The 24,111-nt window shown below is 42.4% G+C and overlaps 1 protein-coding gene across 1 annotated transcript; it reads left to right on the forward strand.

Moving 5' to 3' along the window:
• The first annotated feature begins 377 nt into the window (after positions 1-377).
• On the forward strand, positions 378-22,901 carry ASB2 (ankyrin repeat and SOCS box containing 2). Its single transcript, XM_010212433.2, has 9 exons — positions 378-626; positions 2,156-2,260; positions 6,554-6,720; positions 7,380-7,535; positions 9,870-10,115; positions 12,900-13,071; positions 18,140-18,701; positions 22,121-22,274; positions 22,651-22,901. The coding sequence occupies exons 1-9, from the start codon at positions 382-384 to the stop codon at positions 22,785-22,787; spliced, it is 1,944 nt and encodes a 647-aa protein (XP_010210735.2). The 5' UTR covers positions 378-381; the 3' UTR covers positions 22,788-22,901.
• Positions 22,902-24,111: the final 1,210 nt, after the last annotated feature.

The raw sequence follows: 24,111 nt of genomic DNA on the forward strand, positions 1-24,111 counted from the left end.
AGAGGGAGAGAGAGATTTGCATTAGTATTCTCCTAAAGAAATTAATTTCAGCACTCTGTCTCCTTAATCTGCTGGGGATTTCCTTACCTGTTTTTCTCCTAAACTGGGGTAACCAGAATAAGTAGATAAAAATTTGTCTTTCTAGCAGCAGCTCCCTTCCCTTTCTAACCAACAGATAAAACAGTTAGATCTATATGACAGAAAGGATTTAGTTCATTAAGTTTATATGTAGATTTAATGTTCTCTCCATGGCAAAGGTTATTCTAGCGAGTGCTGGTCAATGTAATCAAGAACAAGAGCACAAGACAGCTGAATTTCTTCCATTTTTCACATTTTGATTGTCACAATCTCCTTTTGCAGGAAAGCACACACACAAAAAAAATGGCTACGACAGCAGCAAATACTCAAAGAAAAACCATCGGCTGTGAGGAATACAGTCTATACAGCAGCCTGAGCGAGGACGAGCTTATAAAAATGGCCATACAGCAGAGCCTAGGGGAGGATCCTGTGGGGCAGTCAGCTGCCCAGACTCACCAGAAGTCGATTGTGGCTGGTCCCAGCGAGGCAGCCGCTCCCAGCCGCACCAGCAGCCACAACCCACCCTACCAGATATACCCCTGGCAAAGGTGAGTGAGCCCGAGTTGAGTCCAGCTCATCAAACACATTGCTCAGGAAGGGACAGCCATCATCCCCAGCCAAAACGCACACTCTCTAACTAGTAATACCAACTAGCTTCAGATTATTCATCATTACTTTGAAAGTCAGGTTCTGGTATACATGCAATGAAGTCAGTGATTTGCACCCTCACAGTGAAATAACAGACTGCTCAAAGTTGTTGTCTCTGTTAAGCAAAAAAGAAAATAAGAAATTGGGCAGGCATACAAGCTTTCTTGACCTAAATAAACTCTGTTGAAGTGAGCCCATTTCTCCCATGGGGACACATTGCACTCCTAGCTTGGGCTAAACCAGAGAGGGAGTACTGGATTTCTTATGGGAAAACATGAGAGGCCAAAACTGGCACATAAAACCATGTGAACTGGCTACCTTCTAGATATTACAAACTCATTACAAACTACAACAGATGTAGTTATTTCAGATCGGAGTACAATCTCAAGCACGCTTATGCGACAGATACCAAAGCGTGGCGGCTTCCCCCTCGCCTGCAATGTTCTGCTCAGGCTGTGGGTTACAGAGAGCTGCTGACAGTTTCAAAACCAAACTTTTAAGTTCTCCTTTCATTTTTAAAAGGCTGAATTCTCAAGGGGGAAGCGGAGGTTAGAAAGACAAAGAAGATTAAAAAAATATCCTTTCAACCTTTTTATTTTTTGTAATAATAGGGGAATAACTGAAGTTCTGTTCCACCTTCCCTCTCATAACTCCACTGCCCTAACTGCCTCCCTACTGACATCACTACCTGCAAATGTTTGATTTCCAAGGTCGACAGACTTAGAGCAGTTTGATGAGCAGTAATGATGCTTTATAGTTACAGGATAAAAGATGCTTTGCAGAATGCACTCTTGCTCTAACTAAAGGCTTCTCCTGTAAATACTGCACACTCACGTTGTCAGCTCTCCTGTGGGGATCTGACATGGAAGAGAAAGGGCTACCCCAGCTGTTTGGTCTAGCTTCCTTGGGGGTCCTTTTTACACCTTAGCAAAAGATAGCATCTGTTCTTCTGTGCATTAGCCTGTCCTGCCTCTGCCTCAGCCCAGCAGCTTTTGACTTCCTACTGGAGGAGAAGTGTTCGCAGAGGTAGCAGCCCCAAATATGTAGCATTGCGGGACACTGCTGCTCAAAATGGAGCTTGCACCTGGGGCTCTCCACCCCCTCCTCTGACCTTCAGGAGGTGATGAACGCCACCTTGCCTCCTGCCTGCTTCCTGTGCGGTGGTGGCAGGGTTAACCTCACTGTTGTCTTATATGGTCATTTGAATCCCCTGACGCTTCCTCAGAGGGCCAAAAATAATCTCCAACCGAGACAGCAGCTGAATCCAGCGCAGAGCAAGCCGTGGCCATCTGCTTTCATTCAAAGCCCCGACCGGCAGGCTTTCGTGCTCCCTCTCAGTGGGTGTGTGTCTCTGTTTCTGCCTCAGCATGACCTGTTTCTCCTATTCGGAGTATTTCTCTTTATTTCATTCATGTCATCACCACTCCAGATTAGCTGCCCAGGCGAGAGGCCGTGCTCAGCCCTCCAGCTCGGGGGCAGCCTGGGGGGTCAGGCGAAGGTACGACGGCAGCCCGTTCAGCATGCCTCAGCCCGTGTAAGTGCCTCATTTTCCCCCTTTTCCCCCAAGAAGCCTTGCTGCCCCCTGCCATCCCAGGCAGCTCTTCTGGGCAGTGACAGTGTCGGGGTGGGGGGAGGGAAATGGTGCCATTTTGGGTATCATCCGAGGGATTTCATGAACTGCTTAGATATCTGCACTGCACCCTCTTTGCCCTCCCTTTCTTTCTTCCAGCCTCCCACCTGCCCCAAACCATAACACTGTCTCTTGTGGCAACCCCACCTCCGAGGCTTCCTTGTCCACCTCTCCCTTTTCATTCCTCTCTATCCCTCCAGTGTATATGTCTTGGGCACTCTGGGTCACTCAGTACCTCTGAGGTGACAGGGGACACTGGGAAGGAATGGCTGTGTTGTGGTTTATTTATATAGGTTGGCTCCCACATATGGTACATGAGCCAGATAGGTGCTGTTTGTACTGCACTGGTATTAAGTTCATAGTTCACTGGTGGGGGGGGGTAGAGAAAACAAGTACATAAACAGGGTGAAAAAGTCCAATCTTTCAAAGCAATATTTTATAAATGCTTCCAAGGCGGTGTGGCTGCTTCCTGGCACAACAGTACCTGCTCTGTTCTGCCTCCGAGAAGGGCTGCTGGGCAGCCTGCTATCTCACTCACCCAAGGGGCAGCAACCTGGACAGAGTTTGATCCTCCTGGCCCAGTTTTGCCATTGGCAGAGATCATAAATAAATGTGATTGAGCATAGTCATGATTGAAGAAAACAGACGGGTGAGGATGTGGACCAAGCACTGTCTCTGCATAGTGGAAGTATCTGGACCATGATGAGTTTACTACATCTCTCTGGCAGGCAGAGTAGATACTGATACCTGCTTTTAGGAATGAAATGAGAGGTAAAAAGTATCCCAGTAAGATCTTCTCTGTACCTTCCAGAAAACTTTCCTCTGCCTTTTTTTGTCTTCTGGTTCAAACCCTCTTTGTTTTCTCCATCTTACAAGTCCCTCCCTGGATGCACTGTTGTACAACTATCACGTCCTCACTCATTTTCCTTTCACCTCTCTCACCTCTCTCTATCTTCTCCCCTATCTCACCCTGCACTCTGTGTGATCTTGTTTCTGCCTTCCATAGTCTGCTGACATTGCCCTCACTGACATATGCAAAAAGTTCTTTCTGCTGAAATGTGGGGACTCCCTCACCTCTATCACCTGTCAGCTCTGCTAAGCCCCCCTGAAATCACATGTTATCATTGAGATCTGCACTGCTTTCATCTCTCCTGCTCTGACTGCAGTGACTAAAAAGCAGGCTTTCTCTTCTGCATCATATAGCTCAGTAGAGTTCAGTTCACAGCAAGGGCCACAATAATGCTGATAAATTAACTGTCCTCTGCTGTCAGATGAGAGCAGAAGAGTGGCTGGGAAGTCGCAGGGGAACATGATGGCACAGCTGCCTTCCAGCCCTACTCTCAGAGCAAGGCAGGAGGTGATAGCTGACTTCACCCAGAGAGATGTTACTTCATGCTGTCTGCATCCCACCAGGCTGCCGGGAAAGGAAGGTGTTTCTTGAACTCTCTGCCTCTGTGCCTTTTCTGCAACACTTAGAATTGACCCTGCCATGCGCCTCTTTTACAATGAGTATTTATGAGTCTGGCTACTGGCCTTTGAATAACTCTTTTGATGAGCCTATAAAGTTAAGATTTCATTAGAACTTCGGAATTCTTTCTTAGTCCTAATACTGATTTTTTTCTATTTCTGTTAAAATCCAAACAGCAGAATGTGTTTATATACATACGTGTGTGTGTATGTGTGTATACGCATACATATATAGACCAGCTGTGAGACAAGCAACAAAAGGTTTCACATGGAGACTCATTAAACCTTCTGTGCTTCTCTGGAATTTACTTGGCTAAAGCATCTACAGCTGGGTCCAGCAAACCCCTTGTCTTCCTCAGGAATCATTTAAGGTCAAGGGGCCTAACAGAAGTTTACTTCATTCAACATCTGAAGGCTCAAGCAGACCACTAACTGATTCTGCACACATTTTTAACCTTACCACAGAGAAGCTGCATCGTCTGTTTTCGCTGGGTCTCACTTAATGTGATTTACTTTGTGTTTGCTGTTTGCCAACAAAATGCAAACAGACTCCTGTCGTATCCCACCTGGCATGCAGTAACTTATTAAACTGCAGTAACTCTATCGTGTGCCCAAGTCTGGGGTCGCAGTAAGCAGCCCTGTGTATGCAACATGAAACTTCGCACAGCACAACAGATGGTTTCAGCAGGCTTGTGCCAGAGGCTTTTAAAGATCCCCCACCTCCTTCTCCTCTCCCAGCCAAATATACCAATTGTTGCTATTAACCAACTTGAACAAAATGCTGAATTTTAAGTGCCTATAGTCCTTTAGATACCCTAAATAGTATGGAGATACAGTAGGGTCCCTGGGATCTCAGTCCTGCAGCTATCAGGAGGTCAGTTGATTCCTCCTGGCTGGGAGGTGGCAGGAAGGCAGCTGCCTATTCTAGCTGCTATCTCCTCAGGAAAATTGCCTAGCTGTGTCCCATATCTCCCTCCAGTCCAGTGTTGCTATTTTTGTGACTGCTGTCTTGGGATCTCTGCTTTCTGCTACAGAGAAGAAAAGAGCAAGTGGTACTAAGTTTTCACCTGGGAAATTCTGTCTTTTCCCATTTGTTGGCCAACTCATTTTGTTCAGGGCTTCCACTGCAACCCCTGAGTTTGTCCTCAGAGAAGCAGCACGATGACTTTTCTTTCAGAGAAAATATCAACGTTTGTGGCCCCAGATTGGCTTGAAAACCTCTAGGCAAGCTGAAATTAATGACTGGTGTGGCAGTTTCAGACTGCTGCAGGTCTGCAGTGTTCCCGAAAGAGGTTCCCTCAGCATCAACCACATGCTACTCTCCTTCTGCCACATGCTATCTCCAGCATGGTGGCAAAATCCACTGTTGTTCCAGTAACCTGTGCTAAATACAGTTGTCTTACCAGTGAGCTGTTTTGGGGGGACCCCGCTGCTGACCTGTCCAAGTCTCACTCTATTGTATCATTTTAGACCTTCTGTTATAACCAGAGTTTCTAGCTGTTCTCATTTCTCACTTGTGTGGCTTCAGTCGCGTGTTGAATTCCTGCCCTGTCTCTCTCTGAGACACTTCCCTCCTTCCATTTCCCTCCCTTCCCAACCTCCCTATCTCAAAACTGCAAGGTTATCTCTTCAGAATTAGTTCAGCCACAAACTCTCCTATGTTTTCAACATCTTTGTGTCCTCTGTCTCTAAAAATACACCCCACCTTCATCAGAGATTTGCTGGGTTGAAATGGGCAATCCCTAGGTAGCATGAACCACTCCACAGCATGACACCGGATTCCAGCTGCGATTCCAGGGACCCCATACTGATACGGTCACTCAGGACATTGGTAACTTGGTTAAGAGTAGACTTGTCAAAAAGCTAATGGACAAACTTGCAAGTAGATATCTACAAAAAAATCAGATTCTCAAGTTTCTGGTACCTAGCACGTCTTGTAACACTGGATGCATTTGCAAAGGTCTATAATGTCCCAAGCAGTTATCATTTCGGAAATTTTGAGTGCTTAATACTGACATAACAGCTGGGGATGACTGAGATATAGTCATTAATGGCAGCTCAGAATTTAATTTCAGTGGATAGATTTTATTTTTTCTCCTGCTCAAAGCAAAGAGAGCCCAGACCAACACTACAAGGTTTATAAGGTCCAAGCAGAGTTCTCCTTTCTTGATAGCTAGTTTACCTAACTTCTCATAAGAGAAATGGGAAGTATCTCTAAAACATCAGAACAAGATTTTTTTTTCAGAATTTCTGCTTTAATGCTCAGCCATCTGTAAATTGAAGCTAACAATTCTGAAATAGGGACAAGTCTTATCTAAGTTGATCTTGTTTATGGGCTCACAGATGGAACTACATTTGACAGCAAATGACAAGATGATATAATTATCACAACCATGGATGCTCACAGAGCAAGGCTAGTTCTAGTCTCATCCATTCTTAGATTTCTAAGATTGTCAGTGATAGTCATGCCTACAATTCCTTTACTTTTAGTGGAGAAAGGTCCACATCTCCAGATAGTGCTTCTGCTGATCTGCCCTGACCAGTTAAATTAGGACAGATGATAGATTTTACCTCTAGTGACAATTGTAGCTAGATGCCCTAGGGCCACGAAATGCTGTCATGTAGGCTGTAGAGGTTCCTTGTTCTTTGTCGAATGATACTGTGCTGTTGCTGTAAAAAGCTCCTCAGTAATGAACGAAGCGCTAATCAGTTTTCCACCTTGTTTTAAAGACAACTTGACCCTGTGGTGGCAGCAATCAGGGACGGAGATGAAAAAGCAGTATGCAACATGATGAAATCAGGAAAAGACCTTTCTGAACCTAATAAGGATGGCTGGATACCCCTCCATGAAGCCGCATACTATGGCCAAGTGGGTGTCCTGAGTCTGTTGCAAAAAGGTTAGTGAAATTAAAATTAATTGATTACAAAATGGATAAAAACCGTATGAGTAGTTCGAAAAGCAGAATTAACACCAGCCCAGCCTGTGTCTGGATGCTCGTGTGAAGTTATTTTTCCAGACTCTGTGTTTGTACATTAATTTCATCTTCTCTCTAAAGACACTTTTCCACACTGAAGCCTGTAAAAGCCAGGATTTTCGGAATAAAGTGCTATCTGTATGAACCTGCAGAGATCATGCCAAGCCCTGGATTTCTCACAGTAGAGGTTTGCAGTTGGACCCTCAGCTATTGTAAACTGCTAGTTTGCCACACCAGGTGGCAGAATTACCTGAAGCTGAAGATTCAGCTAGTGCCTGAGGGGAGTATCTGCTCCGAACTGCTAGTGAAGAGCATTTACTCAGCAGCTTTTTGCAGTCTCTCATGGCAATAGATAAACATTAAAGTCTGAGCCAGTGGCTAATGTGATGTAGAAAAAAATTCGCCCTATTGTAAATTCACTTTATGTGAACTCAAGGAAAGTTTACTTACTTTTCTTACTAAAAAGGAAAAGAAGAAATAAACAACAAAAGCTCACCTAAAACCCTAAGGATCAAGCTGACTGTGCTTCAAATATTGCATGCTGCACACCACAGTGACTGTGGTTGATGTTTTTTTGACAGCATACCCTGGTACAATTGACCAGCGCACTCTCAATGAGGAGACGGCTCTGTATCTGGCCACAAGTCGGGGCAACCTGGACTGTCTTCTCACTCTGCTGCAGGCTGGAGCAGAGCCCGACATCTCCAACAAGGCCAGAGAAACACCACTCTACAAAGGTGAGAGATCAAGTTCCCAGAGATGCTGAGCTCCCCTGGTGCCATCAGAGGAGAGATGTGGGTGCATGGAGAATTAGTCCCACATAGAGCTCCTCAGAGGTGGTAAGCATGCAGGTCTTGCATGCAAAAACCCAAATCCAGCAGTTAGCTCTCATTTCATACAGGTAGGCATGTATCTCCTGCATCTGATTGCTGTGGCCCAGCCTCTCATCTTCCCTGCTCACCAGGGACAGATGGTGCTTGCCACAGGGTTGCAGGCTGTAATGTGAGACTGAAAGTCAGGAGTGGGATGTGCAGGGAGTCCTCAGCACAGGGTGTCCTGTGGGTCTCTACATAGTCTCTCAAGCACTGGGAAATAAGAAAGCTGGTCAGTACAGAAGTATGTATTTTTAAACAGTAGGTCCTAAGCAACTGTTAGATGGGTGTGGAGTCACCATCCCTGGCAGTGTTCAAGAAACATGTAGATGAGGCACTTAGGGCACTTTAGCAAGCATGATGTTGAAGGACTTATGGTTGGACTTGATCATCTTGAAGATCTTTTCCAACCATAATGATTCTATGATTCTACAGGTGAGTATAGTAAGTGTAGACATGTTGATGATTGGGACTGAGTGGGACAGGCCAGGCTAGGTGCTATGGCCAATGCATAATACTATAAACAATTCAGTGAAGTAGATAATGTGTTTAACATGGATATATTACATTGCTGCTGGTGAGAGAGAACACCTTCTGTATCAGAACAGCATTAAATCATAGTACCTGGAGGATTCAGAGAAGGCGACAATCCCTCAACCTTTATGTTCACCTCCCTTGGACTCATGGCTCCCCATATGACAATTATTAGTGCTCTAACGTTACATTAAAAAGCACAGAGTACTGGCTTACACAATAATCTTTCCATAAGCATTGCATGCCTGGAATTATAGATACTCAGCTTAATAAGTCTGATTTTAAAAAAATTGTGTAGATTATTGTCTGCTACTGGAAATTTGTTCCACTGTAAACTAAGCATACAGTAGCAGTGTTCTTCATAATGATAATAAAAATAATAATTAAAAAAAAATGAAAGCACCATCCTCTTCACTGCCTCCCTTGAGGTACTTATAGACACTGATCAGGTCCCCTCTCAGCCTTCTCTTCTCCAGACTGAACAGGCCCAGCTCCCTCAGCCTCTCCTTGTAGGGCAGATGTTCCAGCCCCCTGATCATCCTTGTGGCCCTGCGCTGGACTCTCTCCAGCAGCTCCACATCCCTCTTTTACTGTGGGGCCCAGAACTGGACACAGTACTCCAGATGCGGCCTCACCAGGGCTGAGTAGAGGGGCAGGATCACCTCCCTCGACCTGCTGGAGACGCTCTTCTTAATGCACCCCAGGATCCCATTGGCCTTCTTGGCCACGAGGGCACACTGCTGCCTCATGGTCAACTTCTCGTCCACCATGACACCCAGGTCTTTCTCTGCAGAGCTGCTCTCCAGAAGGTCGATCCCCAGCCTGTACTGGTGTCTGGGGTTATTCCTCCCCAGGTGCAGGACCTTGCACTTGGCCTTGTTGAATTTCATGAGGTTTTTCACCGCCCAGTTGTCCAGTCTGTCCAGGTCCCTCTGGATGGCAGCGCAGCCCTCAGGGGTATCGGCTACTCCCCCCAGTTTGGTATCATCAGCAAACTTGCTGAGGGAGCACTCTGTGCCTTCATCCAGGTCATTGATGAATAAATTGAACAGGAAAGACATAAAGAAACATAAAGAAAACACCTCTAGTTTAGGGTGGTCCTGAGTTGTGAATTGTGGCAGGCTGGGAGAGTGCTACACGCTCATCTCATTCTTACATTCTAAGGATTCTTCGCTGCCCGCTGTTTGGTCTTTTTGTATTTTCGTGACTACAGAGCTTTATTTGGAGCTCAAGGCAGTAAGATATAGGGTCAACTTGCATGGAATTAGGACAGAGAGTCTTTAAGTCATGTGGCTTCTGTAACATGTTAATTCTTCATGAACATCTCCTGCACTTCGTCACCTCCCTGTGTCACGCTGATACCCAGTTAGTACAAAGGTGCTGGGCTGCATGCCCCTCACTTATCAGGTGTGGTCCAAGTGCAGTGCATGACAAGCAGCCTCCTGCAGGCCCCAGCTGTTTTCCCTGCTACACCCTTTGCCTGACCCAGACACTGTCCTTGGGCTGCAGTCTTAGTTCTTATATTGAACTAAATGGATTTTTAGCTTGACTCAGTGTGGCCGACTTGTGTTATATTGTTTTATGCTACATGTGATGGATACTTAGAATACTTCAAAACTATTCAAAGCCTTGTCCTGTATCTCTTCTTTTTTTTTCTCAAAAAAGCCTGTGAACGCAAGAATGCAGAGGCTGCAAGACTCCTAGTGCAGTACAATGCTGATACCAACCATCGTTGCAACAGAGGATGGACTGCTCTCCATGAGGCTGTCTCCAGAAATGACCTGGAGATTATTGACATTCTTGTGAAAGGAGGTGCCAAGATTGAGTCCACAAATGCCTATGGAATCACTTCTTTGTTTGTGGCAGCTGAGAGTGGGCAGTTGGATGCTTTGAGATACCTGGCAAAATGTGGTGAGTACAGTCATGCGATTGACATGCCTTTACTCCGTTCATCCTTAATACTTCAAAGTGCCTGTTAATTCTCCATTCCATGCCTCAATTTTTCAATCTCTGGAGACAAGGCTTAGCCATTAAAGGTGCTCCAAAGGCCAGATTGCATAAGGCCTTTGAGAGAGTATGGACTAGACAAGTTTCGTCAGCATCCTGGTGGATGGTGATTACTCACTTTGTGAGGTAGTTTGGTTCTCTTTAATTGTATTGACTAGTAGCTTTCAAAAGCTATAAGACTTCACATGTCTTATAGTCCAGTCAGTTATAAAAGAAATTGTATGTAATAATAGATGGCAGAAGTTGAACATTAGGCAACCCTATTTGCTCATGAACATGTGCAATGATGGACAAGGTTAGTTTTCCTCATCTCCTGATGAGTATAAAGTACTAGTCATTGACAGTTTTATACCAAAAAGAGGCAGACTCAGTCTTCCTCGTGTATGTTCAAACCTGTAAGCAGAGCGAATTTGATTCTAGTTTATACCAAACTTACCTTATACTGTTCCAGCCATATAAACCAACCTTAAAATAAGCACAATATACTTTACTACCATTCTGAGGCATTTTTTTTTGTTCTCAGTGTGGCATAATGTCTTCAACATAAGTGAGAATCAGGCCTTGCACATGTTAATAGGCTTGTGAAATGAGACCAAAACAGCAATGAAGATAAGAAAAACTTCTGAAGCAATTAATATTGCCAAGAAAGATATGACCGTTGGAGAACAAAAATTTGCTGTCCATTGTTCAGCTAGCATTGTCAAGTCAGTTTTATACGACCAGTCCATCAAACTACCCATGATTTTGAAAATGAAGCTGGAATGTGATGTATGTTTCAATTTAGATACATATTATGATAATAATATATTATATTATGATGTTATTTCTTTAAGGAAATCATAATATGTATCTAAACTGAAACACAAAAAGTGTTTCAAATTTCAATTTTGAGAATAATACACAAGGGAAAATCTAATAAAACTGTCCAAATGTTTCAAGTCCTCAAAGGCTCCTCTAAGAATGCAGGGAATGATATCATTGCATTGTTTACAATGAGCAATGTTCATCATAAAAAAAAGTTTCTTTTTCATTTCTTTTTCATTAAGAACGTAGTCCTGTGTTATGTTTTGTCACTGCAGTTCTCCTGATGTTTCTAACTACAATATCTTCAAAGGGCCAAACACAACACAGATGTTTCAGTCTGGGGTGAGAGCCCAGGGAAATGTTCTCCTTGGCAGGGAGTTTTTATGATCAAACAGGAGACTGATTGACCCTTTTATTGGAGTTAGAAGCAAAACGCCAGTAAACTGTCATTTCCACTAAGGATACATATAGAGCAGCCTTCTTGAGGACAGAATGGTATAATATATTACAGTCGACAATTAGGCTTTCAAGTCTTAGGTTTTCAGTGCAAAATATCTAGAATTCAGATTCAAAAATGTTCACGGATTTGGTGCTGGTCTCTTTTCAGTGGTGGCCACTGATAGGACTAGAGGAAATGGCCAGAAACTGAAACACCAAAAATTCCATAGGAACTTAAGGAAAAATTTCTTAACAGTGAGGGTGACAGAGCACTGGAACAGGCTGCCCAGAGAGGTTGTGGAGTCTCCTTCTCTGGAGATCTTCAAAACCCGCTTGGATGCAGTCCTGTGCCACGTGCTTTAGGTGACCCTGTGTGTGCAGGGGGGTTGGACTAGATGATCTCTAGAGGTCCCTTCCAACCCTAAGCATTCTATGATTCTATGATTAAAAAATATTAGGGCTTATTCTTATTCATTATTTATTAAGCCGTCTACCCACTAGAGCTCATGAGGAATACCCAAAATAATTCAGTATCTCATTATTATTACTTGTCTTTTTTTCAGTAAAATTTAATATTTGGAACTTATTTGGAAGCCTGGCGAAATCAAGACATAGGGCCTCAGATCCTAAGTTTTGAAATGAAATATTCATTGACTAAGGCTTACATGAATAAAAGCAACTTTTTTAGATACTCAATTATTTGCTTTGTATTATGAGAATATCTTATTATAGAATATTATAGAGAATTACAAAAATGTCTTATTATAGAATAGTTTAGCCTGGATTTGCGCTATAATTAAAATACAGCATAAATAGTATAAATGTACATGTAGTATAAATATATGTAGTATAAATAGCATATATAAACATGACCTTTGTATATAAATACATGAAATATTGTTATAGAATAATTTCCTTTGCAGGAGTCCTACTGAAATCATCTAGTTCTAGCTCCTGCTGAAAAATAGTGTATATACACACAGCAAATATATAAATATTAATGAGATTATTGTGTCTAAAGAAAAGGCCTTGTTATCTAATGAACTACCCTCTAACATATTTTAAAGGGTTTGCCTTTGAGACATAGTTGGATGGAGCTCGGTTTCATAACTGTGAGCTAATGGTTGACACTCGCTGTGTTTTTTACCCTGTGGGTACCTCCAGAAGTGTAGTGTTTATCACGGTTTTCCCCCAACACACTGAGTAAAGAGAATAATTGCCCCAATAAACTTTCCCTCATAAAATTCACATTATAGTAAAAATCAGTGGAGATCTAAAGTGTAGCTGTATACATTTTTTATTTCGATATGATACAACCTCATTCACATCCCGCTCTGGCACATTTTGTAGATCCAGTGTCATGCGGCCTTTCACTGTTGATTCAAAATATGTTACTTTTGTCTGATTTTAATTCTTCAGTGCTACAAATATTTTCTTTCTTCCTAGGTGCTGATATAAATACTCAAGCCTGTGATAAAGCCTCTGCTCTTTATGAAGCCTGTAAAAATGGACATACACATATTGTGGAGTTTCTCTTGTCCCAAGGAGCGGATGCTAACAAAGCCAATAAAGATGGCCTGTTACCTCTTCACATAGCAGCCAAAAAAGGCATTTGCGAGTAAGTAAGTTGGGGTTCCTTCCATAGCTTCACCTTTTTAACAAGAAGATTTACAAAAAAGAGAGTATAAGATCCCATATATAATACTGAACATTGTGAGTGAGGATGCTGCCAGCTGAGAACTTATCTTTGCATTTTTAGAACTTGGGTTTGAAATACTAAAGTGAAATCACTGTATTTGCGGGATGGGGATAGGACAGGATGGGATAGGATGGGATGCGATGGGATGGAATGAGGAAGGTAGAGCAGACCAGTAGAGTGGACTGAAAGATCCTTTTAGCTTTACCAAAATATCATTAATTAGGAAAAAATACCCCTATGCATCTTGGAAATGTATTAACTGAGCTCCTACAAAATATGTTTGAGATGGAATAAAAGCAGCCACATGGAGGACTGGTGCTCAATAGCTATCAAAACATAGCTTAGTTTACAACCATATTCCTACCTAAAAAAAAAACCATAATGATTCTTCTGTATGATCAGAACATGCTCCATTCATCTGTGGTTCGTTCAAGTTTTCTTGTAAGCAATAATTCAGGTGCTGACAGGAAGTGTTTAAGTGAATCTCTAAGGCCTTCATGAGACCATTGCTGGAATATGATGTCCAGCTCTGTATCCTTCCTTTCAGAAGACTGCGAAGAAACTGCAAAGACTTCAGAAAAGAAGCAAAATAATAATTCAGGGTCTGGAAGATATATTTTATTAGTGATTGATTAAATGACTCTTAAATGCAGCAGACAAATGCACAAAGAAATCCAGCGATTAGTTTCTGAAATTAGGTGTGTTTTGGATGGAATTGAGCGCACACCTTAAAGAGTGAGATGAGTAACTAATGAAAGAAAAATAAGCAGCAAATGGGTAGATTTACCAGTCTTTTGAATGAGAGGTGTGAAGTTAGTTTACAAGATGCCATTTAGAGATGTGATTGTAGCTCTGAAGTGTAAGTAGATTTTGTCTAGCTCTTCCAAAGAGTGACAAGTTCTGCCATTGCAGCATGCTTCTGAGCCTGAACTCCTGCGTACATGCTTCTAGTACTAGCACACATTTTACATCCTGCCTTTAGTTCCTTGCTGCTGGAAGGGCCAGTGGGTCACAGACATCTGCAAAATAGTCATATCTGTGATTGCAGTGAGAGGCCCCTTTGATGACCCTTGTGGACCCTTCTGACTATTACATTTTCCACCAAAATCCTAACAGCAATAGTAGAATGAGAGAGTATATCCAGCTGCAAGAACTGTATCTGGGTATTAAATCTGTCTTTTCAAACAACTGCCAGGGCAGATTCATATGTATCCAGCAATGTCTGAGGAATGAAAACTTTTGACAGCACTATACCTTCCCACAGTATCTTTCCTCCAAGTTTCAGTCTACATGAGAATCCTAATTAAACTTCTCAAATCACTTAGATAGACCTGAGAATATTTATTTTCTGTAACTGGACTAGGTCTGCTTCTTTGTGGAAGCTGTATGTTCCAGAGGGCAGCGCAGTGGGAATTTATGTAATGGATTTATACACTTCTAGCATGTGTGTAAATGCCTTGCATAGACTTACGCAAGCATGTTTCAAAATATTCTCTGGGGTTTGAGTTACAAAGATATTTTCTTGAAAACAAGCACAGCTTAGATGACACAGAGACAGGGCCAGCTCCAGTCCAGCTCCAGTCAACAACTTTCAACAAAGTTAATCTAAAAGTACAAAACATTGATCTGGATCTAATTTGTATATAAAGCTTAGACTACATCTCTTATCTACTCTTCCTCTTTACTCAGTACCTCCACATCACAATATGAAATCAAATTTGCATGGAAGCTTTTCAACCTGAGTCCCTCCCAATGTTATGAAAGAAAGGGCTTGATTCAGATCTCACATCAATTAGTGCCAATATTCAACAGCATAAATGAGACCAGAATTAACCTTGAAGTCTGAGTTCCTTCACATGTAAAAGACTGAGAACTTTTTTTTTTTTTTTGGTTTGTAACTGCAGTAAACTGAAGTGAAAAAAAAAAGAGATCTTTCATGCAGCCAGAACCAAATATTTATCTAAATGACAAAGCTTTAACCCAATTGACTGATCATTCTTAATTCCTTTGGTATTCAGTAAAATAACACCCTTCATGGTGACCTCTCTTTGTATTCCTGCAGATTAAATACGTTATTCAGCAGGAATTCCGTGCTTCAACTCTTTTTGCCAGGACATGAAGGCTCCCTACCATCAAAGAGCCAAGAATGTGGTCCCAAGGCTCAACTGTCAACTCTTGTTGCTTAGTGTTTGTTTATTTTAAATGACACCTTATCAATACTGACATGAAATTCAAACGGTTCATCTCTTTCAACTGTAGGAAGGATACCAGTAAGCAGTCATTTAACCCCTTTCCTCTTGGAACTGATTAGCTGAGAAGGGAAGACATAATTTGTGCAGAGTGGGCAGATTTAAATAAAAGCAAGTCCCTCAACACATGCACACTAAGGATACTCTGCCTCCTTCATGTTATTTCTAGCAAAAAGAAGTCACAGGAGTAGGTGTTAGGGATATGGGAAAATGGAGCAATATTTCCAATGTGTGGATCGGCCCCCTGACAGAAGTGTATTGTGAGCTGGTTTCACAGAATCACAGAATGGTTGAGGCTGGAAGGGACCTCTAGAGATCATCTAGTCCAACAGTCCTGCTAAGCCTAGACACCTAGAGCACGTGGCACAGGGTCACATACAGGCAGGTTTTGAATATCTCCAAGTTTGTCCTGCCCTTTCTGCTTTCCCTTGAACTGCCTTCCACGTCCAGACAGGCAGTAGAGACTGCAGATGTAGAGGGATCATATTACTACATCAGTCCTCTTTGGAGGACAAGGAAGAAAGGAACAAAAGGAACAAAGTTTTGATGAACAAAATTAAAACTCCTGATGCAAATTTGATCCTTCCTGTTTGACCTCCCAAAATAAATCAGTGTTGCAATGATTGTATCAAGATCTGGGATATTGCTGCATCTGGAGGCAAAGCCTTGTTGTGACACCTCTCTTGTAAGGTTCAGATCCCCCTCGCAAATCGAAATGAGGCAGTGCCTCTTTAATCAGATATGAAGACCTATCTGGAACATGCATGGTTCTGGAGGGAAATAACAAAACAAACCCTTGAATTTTCAAAAACAGTAGATTGTGAGATCTACTCATGACTGATGTTGACACTTGGCATGGTGTCCTCACATGCTTTTCACTATTATGGTTCATACAGAACATTTGCTCATGGTGGGAAACGGCTCGCTCACCAGCATCCAAGCCTCCTGCTTCTTGGTGAGCATCATGGCACTGGAAGAGCAGTGAGATTTTTTGAAGAAAAACCTCATGCTTCATTTCCCAAGATACTTGCATAAGAACAAAACTGCTTTTGTTTAAGAATGAGATGTCAACTTAGAGACATCAACAGCCCATCATGTAAATGAGAGCATAATTCTGTTATATGTCTTACATATTTGACTCTCATTTCAGTTCCTGGGAGCTCTGTAGACTCAGTTTTTTTCAGGACCTTTCAGTGCACCACAGGCAAAGCTTGTGTAAAGGCTGATTTACCTCAGAATGACAGGAATGCTTATATTTTGCTTAGTTCTTTATGTAAATGTTTGGCAGCTGCAGTCAAGCTCAAAACATCTAGCACTATAAAAGAGGCAAAATGCGTGTCTAGGAAACTGAATTCTACACAGTCGTGTGCTTGAAGAGCTGTTGCCTGCTGTATAGAGGAGTCAATGTGGAATAAGTACGAGGAGGTGTGCTCAGCTTGCTGGGTCCTGCAAGTCCTATTTTTGGGCCTCTCTCTCTCCACATGCATCATAAAGGGAGCATGGAAATCTCCCGGGACAATAAGGACACTCAATTTGAATGTTACTTGGTCTCTTTCTGGATCTAGCTTAAAGTGACTTGTCTGCTTTATGGAATCAACCTAATCCCTTGACTAAAACATGCATCTTACAGGCAAGAAATGAGGATTAAAACCATGGGTTTAGCTATCCAATGACTCCTATGGAGGCATCAAAATGATCATGGATATTTGACTGCAGGGTCACTGTACTTCACATATTTGAGCATCACATTGCATAATAAGAAGCTCAATTTTCATTACTGCATTTAAGCCCATGTAACACTTTCCAATAGCATTCCCTGGTTACTGGGGCTTAGAACTTGGCTGAAGATTTTTTTCTCCCTGGGCTAAAGCATGGAAACTGGCCTGGAAAATATTTTTATTTTGTTTTCTCCCTTTTCTTAATTGTCTTTTTGGCTCCCTGCAATCTGGAATGGACATTGATAGCCCTCTGGATTTGCCACAGCCAAAAGACAGGCAGTGAAGGCCCCCAGGACAGGGCTCAATTCAGGATAAAAACTTCATTGTAAAATCTGGCATGGAGGTCTGGAAACCAAATATGTACCTGATCCTATCTAGATCCCACAGAGGAAGGTTCGATTTCAACCCTTTTATAATTTCAGGCATCTTGCTGTGACGTATTAGGCCTACCAATGTCTTGGTTATGTGCCTGTCCCCACTGAGCAGTAGAGCAAAACTGATAGAAGGAGATCTTCTCTCTGCCAGCATGTCCATATGCACACCAGTTGCAAACAGTATGCTGTTCCTCTGCTCCTATCCGTAGAGCAAAGATGGAGATGCAGAACATTTGAGAGAGTATGGCTGGATATCGGTCAGTTTTTAACTGCTCATTTGTGTTTTGACCTATAAGTTAGTTACCACAGGATACTTCTACTCTACTTCTACAGGGTACTGATATCTCTTCAGATATCAGCACGTCACTTCTTCCGTTGTTGCTGTCCTTGTCCCTGCCTTTGACTTACAGAAACTGGTAGATAATTTCAAACAACTGGTTCCTCCCTGCAGGAGAGGTATCATAACTCACACTTCTACAAGGCAGGAGCATACAATAAAGTTGTTGGCAGTTTCCCAGTTCATGCCCTGATTTACCTAGGAGCAAGCCTGAGGTGACAGGCCCTCTCTTATATTATGACAATAGAGCTGTGATTTGCAGCAGATTCCCTAAAGCTCACCCCTCCTCACTGACTCTCCACCCGGCAGGATTGTCTCCATGCTGATCCCTGTAACCAGCCGCACTCGTGTCAAGCGCAGTGGCATCAGTCCCCTGCATTTAGCAGCTGAACGCAACAACGATGACATCCTGGAAGAGCTGATCGACGCTGGCTATGATGTGAACACTGCCCTTTCCCAGGAACGGTCCTGTCTTTATGAGGACAGACGTACCACTCCCCTTTATTTTGCTGTCTTTAACAACAACATCTATGCCACAGAGCTCTTGTTGCAGGCTGGGGCCAACCCCAATGTTGACCTCATCAACCCATTACTTATCTCCATTCGCCACGGCTGCCTAAAGACCATGAAACTGCTTCTTGACCATGGAGCAAACATTGATGCCTATATATCAAGCCATCCCACCACATTTCCAGCTACAATCATGTTTTCAATGAAGTACCTTTCCGTGCTCAAATATCTCCTGGATCTGGGCTGTGATGCAGTTTCCTGTTTTGAGTGTCAGTATGGAAATGGGCCACATCCTGTGTTAAATTACAGAAGGGACAGACTCCACGATCCTCAGCAGTCCAAACAGCCAACCATAATACAGGTAAGCAGTGCATAATTTATCTACAGTGCTTCCGAGGACCTCTCTTACCAATGCATCTTGCAATCTTAATGTATTTCTTCTCCCAGCTTTCCTGTGAGAAAAGAATTTATTTCTCCTATGCAGAAATAAAAGACTCAGTAAGAGTTTGTAAGTTGCCCAAGGCCATGTTTAAAAACAGTGGAAGGGTAGCAACAGACCTGGTAGCCATAGGCTGAATTTTAGGTAAATTCTAGCCATCTCCACAGCCTTTGCTGACAGATGTACAATACTGTTTTTCTCTGTATTTGATCTGCTAGGAGTGAAGGATACCTCCTTGACATGCAGTGGCATATGGGGCATTGGCTATAATCAGCAGTGGAAACCTGCTTGTGTTATTTGCAACATAAGATTTGCGTTATCTTGTACATAATTTAACTTCCTAGTTAAAGCAAAATTGTTAAGTCCTTCACGTAATGAGGGCAACCTAGTGAATGTAAATAGTTGCAGTTTCGAAATGTGCTGAATGAAAACCCCTGGAGAGAGTATAAATCATCACATTAGCTAAATGACTTTGTGCATTGCATTCAGAATTTTCATAGGAAATTAGCAAAATTAGATCCATAATTTCTTAGTTTCAAAGGCACATGCAAATTTTAGCCGTACATGTCTTTTATATATTTCTGTGCAGTCCCTTCCAAAACATAGCTGCAGCTTCCATTGAGATTAATTTGAGATACTAATTCTCTAAGCTACTCTATCTCAAATTACACGCTTTTGGTCCCTCTTTCCAAAATCTATTCCCTCCATCAAAATTTCTATCCTGCAACAAAGCTAATACAGCTCAGAATGGCATCTTCTTTCTCTTATGTGAGGTATCAGAGAAGGAATAAATCAACTTCTCTCCATTGTAGCTTTGCAGATACAGTATAAAGTGCCATTTAGCTGAAAGAGACAATGACCAATAAATACTCCTTGGTGATGAAAAGAATAAAGGAAAATATTAAGAGATTCTAGGAAATGACAAGCTTTTTTGTAATTTCTGTGTTCCAAAAAATTTTGCTCTCCAGGACCTACCTTGGAAACAGAAGGAAAAAAAAAATCTCTCATCCTAAACAGACTTCATCTCTTCTTGAGGGGATTTGCTGAAGCAAGATTTGTCCAGTACACCACAATTTTGTCAGAGAAAAGGAATAACATATAATATCCCCAATTCTTGAGCCATAAAACAATATAACATAGAATGAGCAGAGAGCTGGAATCCTGAAACAGAGTGAGTTTTTCTGCAGCCTTCTGTGATATCCACACAGAATAGTTCCACACAGAATAGTTCTGTTTTTCATTTGGCTCTCAGCTAAACACTGTTTCTTTGAAACAGTGGAACCACTTGCAGACTTCACGTATGAAAATTATGTCTCACCTACAGCAGAAGAGATATCAATGAAGAACAAATACAAACAGAACATATAAAACAATTCCTTCCTCCTAGGAAATGTCATTTTAAATTTGCTGTTAACCACCAGGATGGCTAATAAAAGGGCTTGTATCATGTAGCTTCATAATATATGGATCATATGAAACCGTAATCTCCTAGCAAAAGATGTATATTACTTATTTTTTCATATCAGATTACACAAAGATAATAGGTCAAAATGATTACTCTTTGTATGATAAAGAGTGAGTTTTCAAACAATTAACATGGGGAATGAAGTATCCTACTGCTGCGAGAGAGCATTCGGCGTCCTTCTGAGACTGCAGGCAAATTATCTCATGGGACTAGAGTCACTGGGTCTCGGAGAATCCCTTTGCATGTAGTTGCAGATTTGCATTGTTTTGTTTTGCTGTACTTCATTTTCTGCAACAAGTTTTGGGATATTTTTATTCTGGAAAATATATTTGTAGACTGAATTTGTGTGGAGGGAAGAGAGAAAAGGAGAGGCAAGATCTCTAGCAGAGACAAGAAGTAAAACCCAGTATTTTGTTGTCCTACATCTGTGTCCTCATTTAAACAGACATGGTGGCTTTACTGCTTGGAGGCGGTAGTGCAGATCCTCTGGCTTGCACTTCTTATGGGTAGCTGCATGGCAGCAGCAGGTGCACTGGAGAAATAGGCCTGGATTTCTCAAACTGAACTTTCAATAATCAGTCCAAGGAGAAAACTGGGCTGTCCTCTGGGATCCTCCCAATATTTAATTTTCCTGAGAAACACATGGGAACACTTGTGAAAACAAAGTCAGAAGGGTAGCAAACACCTTGGTGAGATGAAAATGGACTTATAATATTCTGCAGCTTTATTCCCTAGTTGAGTTAATATCATTCTATTTCCAATGTGAGTATCTACACAAGGGCTTAATGCATTTTGAGTTAGGGCTCATGCAAATAAAATCAAATATGATCTAGTTACAACAGCTTAAGCTGCAAGAGGTTTAAGCTTGTGCTGTTTCTTTGCCATTTGGGGTAGGCTCAGAGTGTGCCCGCTGACAGTGTCAGGGACTAAGCTGATGGATGGTATTTAAATCCCCATAATTCAGTTGGGTTCCGCCATGTGCCTGAGTTCCTGTGTGCACAGTGTGATTTAATTCATCTTAACTTTCCTGACTGCTCCCATGCAGATAAGTAACAGATATCCTCATCATATGCAGCACCCTAACAGAAATAGATGAAGTTGTCTAGTGTAATTCACATATTTAGACTGAAGTGGAAAGACGAGCTACTATTTTTGTTAAACGAGACAACTTGAAGACAGTTTCTTAAATCTGTTTTTCAGTATCCATACAAGCAGCCCTTTGTGCAAAGCTCTCACCAGTGACAACAGAAGTTTGGCCTGATCCAGTACTAAGGGAGGTGCCTTTGCTCCATGTTAGGCTCAGGATAGTTCTCCTATGTGTAAGTGAAAGAGTCTGGGATTCATCTCCTAGACTCGTTTCTAGCAAGGTGTTTGATGTCCAAAAGCTGCAGACACCAGGGTGTTCACTGGAGCCAGGAGGTGCTGTGCTCTGCCATATTTCCTGTTTCCTCCAGAGCCTCCTTTGCACACAACTGTCCCATGGAGGCCCTTCCAAGCAGGACAGCCCTTAGTTTCCCTCCCCTTAGGCCCTTAGGCCCTTCCAGCACACTCGGTCACAGCATCCTAGGCTGTGTGGGCCCTACAGCAGCTCCCACACCAGCTCGGGGCAAAGCCTGTAGCGCTGCTCCCACCATTCCCATAGGAGAAGGACTGTAAAATATGCTTTTCATGCTCCACAACTAGGCCTCCACCAGGGTTTTGTCTCCTTCCTATTGAGATAAAGGGGAATTTTGCAATGAGTTTCTAAAAGCATGCACTTTGTCCTCATGGCTGGTAGAAAGATGGGACAACCAAGTAGCCGAGTCTGTCACTGTTGTAGTTTCCATGGGATGCATTCATCTCTCACTGACTGTGGTGAATCTATTTTTTGTTGAAGTTTTGTGAGATGGTGTCTGCTCCGGAGATGAGTCGATGGGCCGGGCCGATTATCGACGTGCTCCTGGATTATGTGGGTAACGTGCAGCTCTGTTCCCGGCTCAAGGAGCACATAGACAGCTATGAGGATTGGGCTGTCATTAAAGAAAAAGCAGGTATGGTCACCCAGGGAAGAATCCTGCACATCACGCTGGGGCTGGCGTGATGCCTGGCAGAGAAGAAGGGAGGTGGGAGGAAGTCCTGACCGTGCAAAAAGAAGCAAAGCAATTCCAGATCTCCATTTGCTTCCCCAAAACCATCCGTAAAGGTTCTTGCATATTCCCCTTCCTATCCTTTGTGGTCTGTATGGGTGTGCTGTGACAGGATTCCTTTCAAATCAAGTTGCATCAGCATGCTGGCTGCAGGCAGACGCTCAACTGCCAATAATGTTCTCCCCATGCTTAGCGCGCTCACCACTGTTCAGGTCAAACTGAGATGTTGCTTTCAGGTTTAAGTTTTCCTGCTCATATCTCTGACCTGTCTCTCCTGCAGAGCCACCAAGACCTCTCGCCCACCTTTGTCGCATCAAGGTTCGAAGCTTGGTTGGAAGAAATCGCATTAAACTTATTGACACCTTGCCTCTCCCGGACAGACTGATTCGATACCTACAGCATGACTACACACAGTGACCTTGGGCAAACAAGACACACAGCAGTTTTCCGACATAGCACCCACTGTCATCGCAGGGGACAACAGCATGACAATGGCACACATGCGTGGTGGGGAGGAACTGCTGCTGGCCTTGGTCTTGTACTCTCCAATTACTCAGCTAAACTAAATACACTTCTGGAGCAAGAATGAGAACAAACTGAAACACTGTGCTAAACACTGGGCTACCGTTGTTTGTACAGTTCACCTCAGAACTTGGTCTGCAAAGAAAGGGAAATGAAAACCAGCACTAAAGAGTGGTGCTGAAACAAGTATAAGTGAGGAACTAAAAGGTATTCTGGGGTCTGGTGGAACTTAGAGTCCTTCCTGTGATCAAAACTCAGAAATCGTCAAGAATCACCATATTTGGCAAAATGATTGCATTTCATTCACTGACTGAGATTTTTGTTTTAGTTTCTTTTCTTTTTTTTTTCTTTTTTTTTTTTTTGATTTCTGCTCAGTGTGCTGGTTACTAATTCTCTGATATTTTGACTAACACTTTAACTTTTTTTTCTTTTTTTGATGACCTTTCCTTTGAATAGAGAACTTGATTTCTGAATATTCAAAGTGCAGAACATTTCAGTAGATTCTTTTTCCCTCAGCACAGTACTGTATAAATATTAGGGAGAACAGAGAAACGCTGATTCCTTTAAAAGCCATGGGAAGGTTTATTTAAGAAGGATGTAAGAACTGTATTTATGGATAGAAAACACCGCTCATATTGCATTTCATTTGCAAGAAATAGGTTAAATTCTTTTTGAGATAATTTTCTGGACTGAAGATTTGAAAGCAACTCTGAGCTCATTTTTAGGGTGTAAATTAGAAGTAGGTGCACTAAAAACAGTAGCTTTACTCTGTCTTGAAGCTAGTGTCAGAAAATAATGAAACCATAGAGGAACATGAACCAACAGTGATGCAGTGGAGAGGCAAGGTGACATGGATATGCCATCTTTGTTAAACCACCTCGATCTGTTGCTATGCTAGATCTTACTGTACCCGCCAAACCCCGGCTCTCTTACTTCCTTGGACCACTGTGGCAATGACAATACTATTAGTAGAAGGAGGAGATTATTTGAAAATGATAAAACTCAAACTTTGAAATTTATAAAAACAATTACCCTAAATTAGACTTCTAAGCCTAATTCGGGTGCCTGAACAATGTGAAGTTGTTTACACCAGGTGCAGTTCCACTGAAGACCGTGAGACCATGTTTGGTGTCAAATATTACTGAGGTAGAAGAAAAGGTTTAGTATTTAGCCCTGAATTACCTGAGTTTGGAATTTCAGAGTATGTCTTGGCATCCTC

Source organism: Tinamus guttatus, unplaced genomic scaffold (assembly GCF_059628265.1).
Source record: "Tinamus guttatus ecotype Peru unplaced genomic scaffold, ASM5962826v1 Tinamus_guttatus_pri_ptg000048l, whole genome shotgun sequence".
Taxonomy (NCBI): domain Eukaryota; kingdom Metazoa; phylum Chordata; class Aves; order Tinamiformes; family Tinamidae; genus Tinamus; species Tinamus guttatus.

Excerpts from the sequence above, each read along its gene's own strand:
- ASB2 (XM_010212433.2), top strand. The coding sequence starts at position 382 with ATGGCTACGACAGCAGCAAATACTCAAAGAAAAACCATCGGCTGTGAG. Across the intron at positions 7,536-9,869 it reads AGAAACACCACTCTACAAAG|CCTGTGAACGCAAGAATGCA; the intron begins GTGAGAGATCAA and ends TTCTCAAAAAAG. Across the intron at positions 22,275-22,650 it reads TGTCATTAAAGAAAAAGCAG|AGCCACCAAGACCTCTCGCC; the intron begins GTATGGTCACCC and ends TCTCTCCTGCAG.